The following is a 13,957-nucleotide window of genomic DNA, read 5'->3' on the forward strand; positions in this document are numbered from 1 at the left end:
GTACTGAAGTAGGACCTATGTGACCTAAGAAGTATTAACTGAATATACATTGCTTTAGTATGTTAAAAAAAAAAAAAATCAACTTATTAAATGGTACATTACACTTTAATCAAAGACATCTAAATTTTCAATAGGTTGGTTGGCAGTAGGATTTCTTATTTGGTTGTCTCATAATTGAATTTCTTGAAGTATTCCATGTTCAAAGAAAAGTAGTTCTTTGTTACAGCACAGCAATGATTTGGCTAGTCTATTTCTTAAATGCAGGCATACACATCTTTCTCCCAATTTATGAAAAATATACTAGTGTCAACCATGATATTCTTTTTATTGAAAAATGAGAGGAAGATAATATTTTACATTATTTCTTCTGTTATGACTATTTTTATGCTGTGTTCAGGAGTTTACTTCTCCTAAATCTTCTTGCTTTATTGGAAACATTTTACATCAGATTTCTACATTATTGAATATCTGATAAGGTTTAATTTAGAAAATCTTAGTAAACTGCTAATCTTAGAAGAACAAAAGCATTTCCCTTGCTTTTTAGACCTTTCTTTTTTCTGAACATGCCTATTTATGTAAAATTTGGAAATAAGATCCTGTTTTCTTCCACTCAGTCAATAGTTCTTTTTGTATCTCTTCTGGTAACTCATAGAAAACTTCAGGATCAATATCAGAAGGAAAAGTAATTTTCTCCTCCGCAGAATCTTGCTCTTTGTTTTCTGTAAGTGCTTCATGATGAGAGCCTGCTGCTATGGGCTGCTTATGGCTATCTGTAGTGCGATTTTTTGGGAAAAGTTGCTCACTTTGCAAATTTGGAAATGAGTGGAAAACAGACACAGAAGGGTTTGTATTTGAAAAATGGAACCCTTGAGATTCTTTAGGTCCTTGACTCGTTCGTTCATCTTTTACTCCACTGTCTAAATAATGTTGATAATCCTTGTGGCTAGACAGATAAGAGGACCTACTGCTACTTAAGCCTGATGTTCCCGGTTCACAGTGAGATACAGAGGATACCTGTTTACTATTGGGTAAATGGTCTCTAGGATTTGAGGGACTATCTTGCATCTGTTTTGTAGAAAAGAAAGATAATACTCCCCTGGAGGCATGTAACGGACAACTCAAACTTCCTTTCCCTTGAATTTTTTCCCTAGATTTTCCTGAAAGGATTTCTTCCTGAATATCTCCTGGAAGCTGCTTAAAGACTTCTTGGTCAATACCCTCCGGAAGTGAATGGAGCAAGAAGTCATTAATGTCTTTTTCTTTAGAAAAATTTGTAGTATCTAGTGGAGACTCCCCAGTCCTTGGACTTTCAATTCTTCCACTTGGTAGAAAATCCCAGTTTGTCTCTTTGTCTTTTGAATAATCTTCCATATGAGTGTCTTTCATTTTCTAAAACAGAGAATAAGCAGAGTAATTTAGATATCTGGTATCTTTTAAACATCCATTCTGTTAAAGTATGTCTGTGGTAGCTATTATCTGACAGCATGTTTCTATCCTATTCAACAACTTCAATCTTTTGTGGCCAGTTCCAAACAACTAGAGATGATTAAGCCACCACAATCAGTCACACTATTGTGTAGATCTTTACTCAGCAGAAGTTTCCTTCTTCCATGGCACTGAGCCAGAAGGTAAGTATGCATGTGGAGACCTGGAAAGGATAACAATCATGTAGTCAAAATTCCAATCCTTTGAATGAAAGAATGGTGGCCTAGAAAACGTAAATGACCTACAAGCATTTTTTAAACAAAATGCATGAATACAGCACCACAAGGCTTGTTTTCTAAAAATTACTTTTCTGAAATGTAACATTTAACAGAAGGGAAAAAAACAACTTCAAAAAAATAAATATTCAACATACAATCAAGATGTAACAGTATTTTATATTTACATAAAAATTAAAAAACACCTTCAATTATAATGTGTAGAATTTTTTATGAAAAGTTTTTCCACTTAATTTTCCTTCCAGTTCCAAGCTTCATAAAAACGTGCAGCCATATATAACTCAGTAAAACCAACACAATGATAACTTTGAAAAAATAAAAAGAGAACAAGAGATTAAGACCTTTACATTTACTGAGCACCTACTGTGTGCTGAATACGGACAGTGCTTTCACATATATGTAATTCTTCAATACCTCTGTAAGCTAAGGACCTTGACTTTCCATTCTCCAGATTAATTGAAAAAAAAAAAAAAAAAGGAAACACCTTTTGAAATTTCATTTAATAAATGGAATGAAAAGAAACACAGAAAAGTAATTTGAAGAGGGCACTAATTCATTATTTCTAAAACAATATTCCGTTCTCATTTAAACTTAAGTGTAAATAAAAATATTACAAAAATTACACTGAATGGCTAAACAATTATAGATAAAATAAAATATTTTAAATTAATTATAGGCATGAACAATTTAGTAAAAGACAGTTATTCTTTAAAGCATCCTACATTTGCAAAATTGTAGAAACTAGAGGTTCACCAAACTACCATATCTAGGGGTTTTCATTTTAGTTATTTGAAAATGTGACTGGCCTTTGCCTCTTTATTGCCATGATCTTAATTTCTACAACTATAAAATCAGTAATAATAGTCTATCAATGTTACCATTAGAATTCAGTATCATATCAAAATCAAAAAAATTTAAATTTTTTAACAACAACAACAACAAAAAACTGGGGGATGGGGGAAGGATGAGACTGGCAGTGTATCTATAAATGCACAGACAAAAAGATTCGATTTCGGATATCTGGAAATATTTTCCCATTTATGAGTTAATCCATTATATTCCTGTATTCTATTACAAAATGTTAATAATTCCAAAACAGAGAACCTTCACAATGGTTTTCTCTTTTGTCAACAGATGCTTAGTGGACGTACTTAAGGGCAGCAACCATATTATATTATAGGTACTGTAAACAAGTAAATTATCCAAATAGCATCACATGAAAGTGTCTCTAAATTACAACAGTTAAACACAAACTTAGTTTTGTAATCTAACCCCACAAATCCAATAACAATATACCCACAAAAAAACTTATAAAAAAGAGTATACTTACAAAACTGCGCTTGCCAGAGCATGAAGCTGTTGATAATGATGATGTTAAATAATAATCAATAGGTCCTTTCTTAGCAGTATTAAGTGCTTTAAGATTGCAGAAACACACACTTAGAAGGGTAAGGTGAAATGGCATCTTCACATTCACCATATTTCGAAAAAGTTTCATAAGTATATCAACCATTGGGGTCATCACATCGTAATTCCCTAAAGTGTTTAAAAAGACAATGTCTAAACACATCATGTAATAATTAATATTATGTGCTTAATTCTCACTTAATATTGCTATTTAGAATTAGTTAAGAATAAGGAATTAAGATCTTACATAGATATCCTTGGGACATCTCAACATAATACACTAAACTGGGACATTTCAACCTTCATACTAAATACCAAATGAGTTACAATATTTGATTTGAGATATGTGACTTCTGGCCAGGGTAGAATGAAGAGGTTGGAAAATCTTCTCTCCAAAAAACTGTAAAACTGGACAAAACTGTCAAAAATAACCATTTCAGGGATCTGGAAATGAACGAAAGGCAAAAAAAGAGAAGTATATTGAGAAGCATTGATTTATAAAAAGCTGCTTGATTGCCAAGAGATGGAAACAACCCAAATGTCCTTCAACACGAGTGGATAAATAAAATGTGGTATATACACACGATGGAATACTACACGGCAGTAAGAAGGAATGATGCCGTGAAACACATGACAACATGGATGAACTTTTAGACATAATGCTGAGCGAAGTAAGTCACGCACAAAAAGAGAAATATTATATGCTACCACTAATGTGAATATTGAAAAATGTAAAATAAATGGTTTATAATGTAGAAAGTAGGGAAACTAGCGATAGAGAGCAATTAATGGAGGGGGAATGATAACCCAATATGAACAAATAAGCTATCATGGGTAAATTTAATGTTCTGGGAATGCCCAGAAATGACTATGGTTTGTTAATTTCTGATGGGTATGGAAGGAACAAGTTCACAGAAACGTTGCTATATTAGGTTATTTTCTTGAGGTAGAGTAGGAACATGTTGGAAGTAAAGTAGTTATTTTAGTTGTCTTTTTCTTACTCCCTTGTTATGTTATGGTTTGTCTGAAATGTTTTTTTAATGTATGTTTAAAAAAATTTTTTTTTTATATAGTTAATACAAAAAAAAAGTTAAGTTAAAAAAAAATGAAAAATATGCAGCGCCCCTTTGAGGAGCTGGTGGAGAATTCAGGGGTATTGGGCTTCTCCACCTCGATGGTTGCTGATGTGCTCAGACATAGGGGACTGATGGTTTGGTGTGCTGAGCCCTCTACCACGGGACTTGCCCTTGGCAAGACTGTTGTTGCAAAGGAGACGCTAGGCCTGCCTATAATTGGGCCTAAGAGCCTCCTCCCGAATGCCTCTTTGTTGCTCAGAGGTGGCCCTCTGTCTAGCTAAGCCAGCTTGGCAGGTAAAATCACTGTCCTCTCCACTATGTGGGATCTGACACCCAGGGGAGTGAATCTCCCTGGCAATGTGGAATATGACTCCCGGGGAGGAATGTAGACCCAGCACCATGGGATGGAGAACATCTTCTTGACCAAAAGGGGGATGTGAAAGGAAATGAAATAAGTTTCAAAACGTGGCTGAGAGATTCCAAAAGGAGTCGAGAGGTCACTCTGGTGGGCACTCTTATGCACAATATAGACAACCCTTTTTAGGTTCTAATGAATTGGAATAGCTAGCAGTAAATACCTGAAACTATCAAACCACAACCCAGAACCCTTGAATCTTGAAGATGATTGTATAAAAATGTAGCTTATGAGGGGTGACAATGCGGTTGGGAAAGCCATAAGGACCACACTCCACTTTGTCTAGTTTATGGATGGATGAGTAGAAAAATAGGGGAAGGAAACAAACAGACAAAGGTACCCAGTGTTCTTTTTTACTTCAATTGTTCTTTTTCACTCTAATTATTATTCTTGTTATTTTTGTGTGTGTGCTAATGAAGGTGCCAGGGATTGATTTGGGTGATGAATGTACCACTATGTAATGGTACTGTAAACAATCGAAAGTACGATTTGTTTTGTATGACTGCGTGGTATGTGAATATATCTCAATAAAATGAAGATTAAAAAAAAAAAAAAAAAAAAGAAAAGAAAAATGGGGGCAAAAAAAAAAGGCACCCAGTGTTCTTTTTTACTTTAATTGTTCTTTTTCACTTTAATTTTTATTCTTATTATTTTTGTGTGTGTGTGGTAATGAAAATGTTCAAAAATTAATTTTGGTGATGAATGCATAATCATATAACGGTACTGTGAACAACTGAATGTACGCTTTGTATGATTGCATGGTATGTGAATATATCGCGATAAAAATGAATTAAAAAAAAAAAAAGAAAAAGCTGCTAGAACTTAGATAAGAATAGTGAGAGACAGGTCCTTTACCCAGCAGCTCAGAAGCCAGAGGGGATAGACTTGATTTGGGACAGAAGGCAAAAGCCCACATCCAGTGGTGTTGTCAATAAAATTAGAAAACTTTTAGGAAACAAATGGAAATTCCACAGGTCTGTTAGCCTGAGGTTGCCTTCGTAGACAGGGGTGAGCAAAAGATCAGTGGAGTAGCCAGAAATTTAACCAGATCTGAAAATGAGAGAGCCACAGAGGGACTAGGTGAGCTCTCCTCACAACCCCCAATGTCTGGGAGCCAGCAATCACACAGAGGGGAGACCAGACCAGAGAAGGCTCAAGCTCCCCAGACATCACTGACTGGCGTGGCTATGTGCACACACAGGGGAAATGCAGGACAGCCTAGTAGAAAGTAAAGGCCAAGGCAGACTTCAAAATGGTCTAAACTTTGAAAATGCTTTGCAACCCATGTGTAGATCTATCAGCAGAGACTAGAAACTCTCCAGATACTAGATATTTGAGCAAATCCTTTGACCAATCACTGGTTACCACTAAGCTATGCAGACACAGCAGTAACCTCTTAAGAAGTCAGAATGAAAAATAAAAATAAGAATTTTTTAAAACCAGGCAGAAAAATCAATGGCTAGACATCACAGGCAAGATAAAGTCCAGACAAGTTACAAAAAAGCCAAACAAAACAAAACCTTACAGAAAAAAATCCAAATCTAGAACTGCAATAATATGTTATCTAAACTTTTCAATAAACCATTACAAGATATACAAAGAAATAGGAAAGTATGATCCTTATTCATAGGGGAAAAGCAGTCTATAGGAACTAGTATTGAGTGGGCACAGATGTTGGATTTAGCAGACAAAGACTTCAAAGTCACTATTATAGATATTTACAAAGATTAAAGAAAACCATGTCTAAAGAAGTAAAATATGATGCCCAAAAAAGGAAACTTTTTTATTAGATACATTGTAGGTTTACAGAAAAACACTACATAAATACAGAGTTCCCAAATAACACCCAATTATTAATACCTTTCATTAGTGTGGTACATTTGTTACGATAAAAGAACATCTTTACAATTAATTGCACTATTAACTATAGTTTATGGTTTACATTATGGTTCACTGTGTTATACAGTCCTATGTTGTGTTTTTTTAACTTTTATTCTAGTAAGATACATACAACCTAAAATTTCCCTTTTTAACCACATTCACCTATACAGTTCAGTGCTGTTAATTACATTCATAATGTTGTGCTACCATCACCACCATCTATTACCAAACTATTCTTCTCCAAATAGAAACAATACAATTTAAGCATTAACTACCTATTCCCTATCCCCACAAAAGGGAATCTTAATAAAGAAATAGAATTAAACATACAAACAAAAAACAAATGGAAATTTTAGAGGTAAAAAATAACTGTAACCAAAATGCAAACTAAAAATCACTATATGGGCAAAAGCAGTTTTGAGATAACAGAAGAAAGAATCAGTGAACTTGAAGCTACTCATCAACAGAAATTATCCAATCTGAAAAACAAAGAGAAAAAGGATTGAAGAAAAATGAACAAAACTTTAGAAACCTGTGGGACAACATCAAGCCTACCAACATAATGTTCAATGGGAGTTCCAGAAGGAGAGGAAAGAAAGAAAGGTAAAGAAAGACTATTTGAAGAAATAAGAGCAAAAAACAGTGTCACATTTTATTTAAAAAAAAAAAAAAAAAGAAACAATCTACAGAATCGATAAACTCAAGGAAGGAAAAATAACTTGAATAAAAACAAAGAGATTCTACACTTAGACACATCATAGTCATACTGCTAAACGCCAAAGAGAAAGAGACAAATGACTTATCACATACAGGAAATCAACATACAACTCTGCCTGTTAAAAATTTATTGCCTCTCAGCTCCAAATTCACCCTTCAGTACCAGCTCTGCAATAAAGGGCTAAACTCTAAAAATTTTTTACAGTGAACATGTTAAGATTTGTCAATAGAGAGCCCTGGAGATGCACTGCTGTGGAGACACGGAAGGTCCTCTGGCTCGACAGATTATACATAGGGTCCATTTCCCAAAATCTGGAAGCTTGAAGGCGGGCTCCAGAATGGGAAAAGGCCAAAAGCCTTGCATGTCTGAAAGTAGACTGCAATTTAGATGAGGGAATAGTCTCAGAGCTCTTGCTGGGCTCCTTCTGTGCTCCTGTCTCCTGCCTCCTGCCCCCTGCCCCTGCTGTTTCCTGTCTAGCCCCCAAAGAAATTGTCCCTTAAGACTAAAGATATGTGAATACACCTCATGGCTTTGGAGAGAATGTACCCCTCCCTGAGTACCTGAGAACAGTCACATAGGAGACTACTTTGTATGCTATAAAGACCTGTAGAAATGAGTAGAATAAAACTTCCTTTTGCATGGACACTGAGGACAGAGTTGTGCTCTCCTTCTTTCACACACTGCAGGGTGAAAGGGACTTCTCTTCCTGGTCCCAATATATTGCCATTAACTTTTCCCTGTTCCTATTGCACAGCCTGTTTGCAGTGCATATGTGTGGCAACATCTACTCAATGCATGCCTGGAGTGCACAGTTCCTTGGCAACCTCACAATTCTGGACCAGGCCTAGTGACTAACTTATCATGGCTCTACCAACTCAACACTGCATGCTCCAGGCTAGAGCTAGAAACAGTGCTCTGACTCCCTCTGCACAACCACTCAAACGCCTTGACTCACCTACAACCTAGAGGTTTGTTTCCCCTAGCCCTTCAGACGCAGCCACTATGCCCTCCAGCCTTGCACTGGCAGCAGAATACAGATTCCTTCTGCATAATCACCCACCAGCTTCAGCTTGCTTGCATCCAGGAGGATTGTTTCCAGAAGCCCTCAAACATGAATACTGCACACCTCCATTCATGTGTTGCCTTGCCAGCAAGCAAGCTACCAACATCTTGACTCCCTGTCCATGCTCACCCACCTGACTCAACTTGTTCTCTGCTCAGCAACTGTGGACCAGTTCTAGGGCAGTTAACTCAAAGGACTTTGTCACCATCCAGTGTTCTGCAACTATACCTTCACCTTGGGGAAGGCAGAGAGGAGATCTTTTCAATTTTGTCTTTCCTTGGGTACTTTTTCTCAGCCTGAGGGTTCCCTTGAGAGCTCTCTTTATACCTTTAGAGTTATCCCCCATCACAGTATAATAATTCTTTATTTGCAACTTCCCTTGTTCAAATTACTGTTTAGTTATTGTCTCCTGAGTAGAATGAAACTGATAAAACTATTAACAGATAACTCTTCATCAGAAACAAAAGAAACCAGCAGGCAGTGAAACGACAGATTCAAAGTGTGGAAATACTGTTAAACAAGAATTATATATATAGCCAAACTATCATTCAAAAATGCTGCTGTTCAGTGGAGTGTTCCATAAATTTTAGTTAAGGAGAACTATTTGGCAGTGTTGTTCAACTCTTCTTTTCAAGCTCATTTAGAACATTCTCCAGCTAGACCATATTTGCTAGGCCATAAAATAAGTCTCAATTTTAAGAGAATTTAAATCATTCAAAGTATGTTTTCCAATAAAAATGGAATTAAATTAGAAATCAACAGTAGAAAGAAATTTGGGGAATCCTGAAATTATTTGGAAATTAAACAACAAATTTTGAAATAACTTTAGGAGCCAAAGAAGGAATCAAGGGAAATTTAAAAGTATTTTGACCTTAATGAAAAAAAAATACTACATAAAAATTTATGGAATGCAGCTGAAGTATTGCTTAAACAGAAAATGTATAATTTAAACTTCAATTATTAGGAGAAAGTAGGTCTAAAATAAATAACTTAAGCTTCCATCTTAAGAAACAAGAGAGTGAAGGGAAAGGCAAATTAAACATAAAACAAGCAGAAAGAAAAAATAAGGATCAGAGAAAAAAAATCAGTGAGATAGAAAACAGAAATATAATAGAGAAATCAAGGAAACCAAAAGTTAGATTTTGGAAAAGATCAACAAAACTAATAAATCTTTAGTTACAGTGACCAAAAGAAAGGAGAAAATACACAGATTACCAAAATCAGGAATGAAAGAGGGACCATCACAACAGATACCACACAAATTACAAGGATTATAAGGGAATATTAGTAACTTCATGCCAACAAACTAGAAAACTTGGATGAAATGCACAAATTCCTAGAAAGACACTGTGCCAGTTTGAGTGTATTGTGTCCCCCAAATGCCATTATCTTTGTAGTCTTGTGTGGGGCAGAAGTTTTGGTGTTGGTTAGATTTGTTTGGAGTGTGCCTCACCCAGCTGTGGGAGATAATTTTGATGAGATGTTCCCATGGAGGCGTGGCCCCACCCATTCGGGGTGGGCCTTGATCGGTGGAGCTATATAAATGAGCTGACTCAAAGAGAGAAAAGAGAGTGCAGCTGGGAGTGATGTTTTGAAGAGAAGCAAGCTTGCTAGAGAGGAACGTCCTGGGAGAAAGCCGTTTTGAGGCCAGAGCTTTGGAGCAGACGCCGGCTGCCTTCCCAGCTAGCAGAGGTTTTCCGGACGCCATTGGCCATCCTCAAGTGAAGATGCCCGGTTGCTGATGTGTTACCTTGGACGCTTTGTGGCCTTAAGACTGTAACTGTGTAGTGAAATAAACCCCCATTTTATAAAAGCCTATCCATCTCTGGTGTTTTGCATTCTGCAGCATTAGCAAACTAGGACAGATTTTGGTACCAGAGAAGTGGGGTGCTTTTGCTGCTGAGTTTGCAGATACCGAACATGTTGGAACGGCTTTTTAAATGGATAATGGGGAGTTTCTGGAAGAGTTGTGAGGCGCTTGATAGAAAAGGCCAAAACTGCTTTAAAGAGACTGTTTGTGGAAATATGGACTCTAAAGATACTTCTGATGAGGACTTGAGCAGAAATGATGAATGTGTTGTTGCAAACTGGAAGAAAGGTGATCCTTGTTTTAAAGTGGCACAAAATTTGGCAAAATTGAGTCCTGGTGTCAGATGGACGGAAGAATTTAAAAGTGACAACCTGGAATACTTAGCTGAGGAGATCTCCAGACTATCTGTGGAGGATATACCCTGGCTTCTCCTTGCAGGTTACAGTAAAATGCGAGTGGAGAGAGATAAACTTAGAACTGAACTCTTGGGTTCAAAGAAACCAGAAGCTGATGGCTTAGAAAATTACGAGCTTCCAGGGGGTGGAATCCCAGAAGCTACAGCCCAACGTGAGGACATAACCAAACATGGAACCCAGCCGCCATTTCAGTACAAGCCAAGATTGGAGATGGAATTATCCAGAAAGGATTTGTGGAAAGTCCTATTGTCTAATGGCTTTGACCCCTGTGTGCTTCATGCAAAGCCAACGGAATTTTTGCAAGATCTTTATAGACAGAGCCATTGCCGGTCTGGACTGGAGGAGACAGACAAGGAAAAAATTAAAGGAAAAATCTCTTCAAAGACAGAGCCATGGAGGTTGAGGTCTGGAGTCAGGAGGTCTCGGGCTGGGAGAGTGGAGCAGCTCACATGCATGGAAAGGGTGAGTTTGCCCTGGAGGTCGAGGGCGGGCTTTCCGCCTCCATGCTCTGGAAGAGTTTTGCCACCTCAGGTCCCAAAGAGGGTGGAGCACATTTCCAGGGAATTGAGGAGAGCCTGGCTGCCACCACACTGTTCTGAAGGGGTTGAGCGTGTGCCCCGGAGATGGAAGGGAATCCGGGAGCTGCCCCGAGGTTTTAGGAGGGTGGAGCCGAGAAGGTGGTCTCCCCAATGTGTGGAAATGTTGGAGCACTCACCCAAGCATTTGGAGAGAAAACGGCTGCCACAAAGGCACCTAGGAAGGGTTAGGCTCCCGCTCTCTCAAGCCCCAAGGATGCAACGTCGTTCTGTAAATGACTCTCAGACTTTGAAATCTAATGGAGTTTGTCCTGCAGGTTTTAGGAACTGTTTTGCTCCTGTTAACCCTGTTTTCCTTACTGTTTCTCCTTATGGCAATGGAAATGTTTATCCTATGAATGTCTCTCCTTTGTATATTGGGAGCACATAACTTGTTCTCAGTTCACAGATCCACAGCTAAAGAAAAATTATGCCTTAGGACTGACCATGCCTAAATTGATTTTGATGGGATTTTGTACTTGACTATTGTTACTAACATGATGTAAGTTTCTGTGATATTGTGATGAAATGAATGTATTTTGTATTTGGAAAGACAGTGTCATTTTGGGGTCCAGGGGGTGGAATGTGCCAGTTTGAGTGTATTGTGTCCCCCAAATGCCATTATCTTTGTAGTCTTGTGTGGGGCAGAAGTTTTGGTGTTGGTTAGATTTGCTTGGAGTGTGCCTCACCCAGCTGTGGGAGATAATTTTGATGAGATGTTCCCATGGAGGCGTGGCCCCACCCATTCGGGGTGGGCCTTGATTGGTGGAGCTATATAAATGAGCTGACTCAAAGAGAGAAAAGAGAGTGCAGCTGGGAGTGATGTTTTGAAGAGAAGCAAGCTTGCTAGAGAGGAACGTCCTGGGAGAAAGCCGTTTTGAGGCCGGAGCTTTGGAGCAGACGCCGGCTGCCTTCCCAGCTAGCAGAGGTTTTCCGGACGCCATTGGCCATCCTCAGGTGAAGATGCCCGGTTGCTGATGTGTTACCTTGGACGCTTTGTGGCCTTAAGACTGTAACTGTGTAGTGAAATAAACCCCCGTTTTATAAAAGCCTATCCATCTCTGGTGTTTTGCATTCTGCAGCATTAGCAAACTAAGACAGACACAAATTAACAAAACCAACTCAAAAGAAATAGAAAATCCACATAGACTTAGAACAAAAAAAGAAATCAAATTATTTTAAAATCTTCCCACAAGTAAAGGCCCAGGACCATTTGGCTTCACTGGTGAACTCTATCAAATATTCAATAAGAAATAATACCAAACCTACACAAATTCTTTCAAAAAAACAGAGGAGAAAGGAACACTTCCGAACTCATCCTATGAAGCCAGTTTTATGCTGATGCCAAAGCCAGACAAAGACACTGCAAAAAATGAAAAGTACAGATGATACCTGTTCTGGTTTGCTAATGTTGCCGTTACGCAAAATATCAGAAAATACCCTTTTATAAAGGGGTGTATTTGGTTACAAAGTTACAGTCTGAAGGCCATGAAAAGAGTCCAAGGTGGCATCAACAATTGGCTACCTTCACTGGAGGATGGCCAATGGTGTCTGGAAAACCTCTGTTAGCTGGGAAGGAATGTGGCTGGCGTGTGCTCTGGAGTTCTGGTTTCAAAATGGCTTTCTCCAAAATGTCAGTGCCAGTTTCAAACGGCCATCTTCAAAATGTGTCTCAGCTGCAGCTCTTCTCCAAAATGTCACTCTCAGTTGTTCTCTGGTCCTTCTGTCTGTTAACTCCTTTATACGACTCCAGTGATCCAATTAACACCCACCCTGAATGGGCAGGGTAACACCTTCAGGGAAGTTATCCAATCAAACATTTTCACTCTCATTTGCCTGAGTCACAACTCCATGGAAACACTCAATCAAAGGCTTCCAATCTAATCAACACTAATACGTCTGCCCCCACAAGATAGTATCAAAGATAATGGCATTTTGGGGGACATAATACATCCAAACTGGCACATTCCACCTCCTGGACCCCAAAATGACATTATCTTTCCATATATAAAATACATTCATCCCATCATAATATCACAAAAACTTAAATCATTGCAGTTAACAATAGTTAAGTACAAGATCCCATCAAAATCGGTTTCAGGTGTGGTCTGTCCTAAGGCAAAATTCCCTTCTGACTGTGGACTTGTGAAACTTAGAATAAGTTACGTGCTTTCAATATACAAAGGAGGGACATTCACAGGTGTGATGGTTAGGTTCATGTGTCAACTTGGCCAGGTGATAGTACCCAGCTGTCTGGTCAAAACAAACACTGGCCTAACAATTGCTGTGAGAACGTTTGTGGCTGTTTAATAAACCAACAGGCTGGTTTATTAAATCATCAGTCAATTGACTGCAGCTGTGACTGATGCTCACCAAAGGGCGTGTCTTCCACAATGAGAGAATGCAATTGGCTGGATTTAATCCAATTCATCAGTTGAAGACTTATAAGTGAGACAGATAGAGGACCTTCACTTCTTCGGCTACCCAGTGAAGCGTTTCCTGAGGAGTTCGTCGAAGTTGCCAGTTCGTTTCCTGAGGAGTTCGTTGAAGTTGCTAGTTCGTTTCCTGAGGAGTTCATTGAACACGTTCATCAAAGATCCCAGTTCATTTCCTGAGGAGTTCGTTGAAGTTGCCGGTTCGTTTCCTGAGGCGTTCATTGGACATCTTCCTTGGAATTGACAGGTTGCTGACTGCTCTACAGAACTTGGACTCGTGCATACCCACAGTTATGAGTCACTTTTACAAATCTGATAGTCAGAGACACGTCTCATTGATTCTGTTTCCCTAGAGAACCCTAATACAACTTGGTACCGGGAGTGGTTCTTGAGAAACAGAATCTTAAAATGGGCTTTTACAATTTGTTTTCTACTCTGAT

The 13,957-nt window shown here is 38.3% G+C and overlaps 1 protein-coding gene across 3 annotated transcripts in view; it reads right to left on the reverse strand.

Moving 5' to 3' along the window:
- Window positions 1-308: 308 nt before the first annotated feature.
- Window positions 309-13,957, reverse strand: part of POLI (DNA polymerase iota) — a 58,163-nt gene continuing 44,514 nt past the window's right edge. For all 3 annotated transcript variants that reach the window (XM_037806164.1, XM_037806163.1, XM_037806162.1), the window contains exons 9-10: window positions 3,052-3,257; window positions 309-1,389 (exon numbers count right to left, since the gene is read on the reverse strand). In XM_037806164.1, the coding sequence (XP_037662092.1) occupies window positions 568-1,389; window positions 3,052-3,257 (1,028 nt within the window). In that variant the 3' untranslated portion in view covers window positions 309-567. The remainder of the gene's footprint in view (window positions 1,390-3,051; window positions 3,258-13,957) is intronic.

Source organism: Choloepus didactylus, chromosome 16 (assembly GCF_015220235.1).
Source record: "Choloepus didactylus isolate mChoDid1 chromosome 16, mChoDid1.pri, whole genome shotgun sequence".
Taxonomy (NCBI): domain Eukaryota; kingdom Metazoa; phylum Chordata; class Mammalia; order Pilosa; family Megalonychidae; genus Choloepus; species Choloepus didactylus.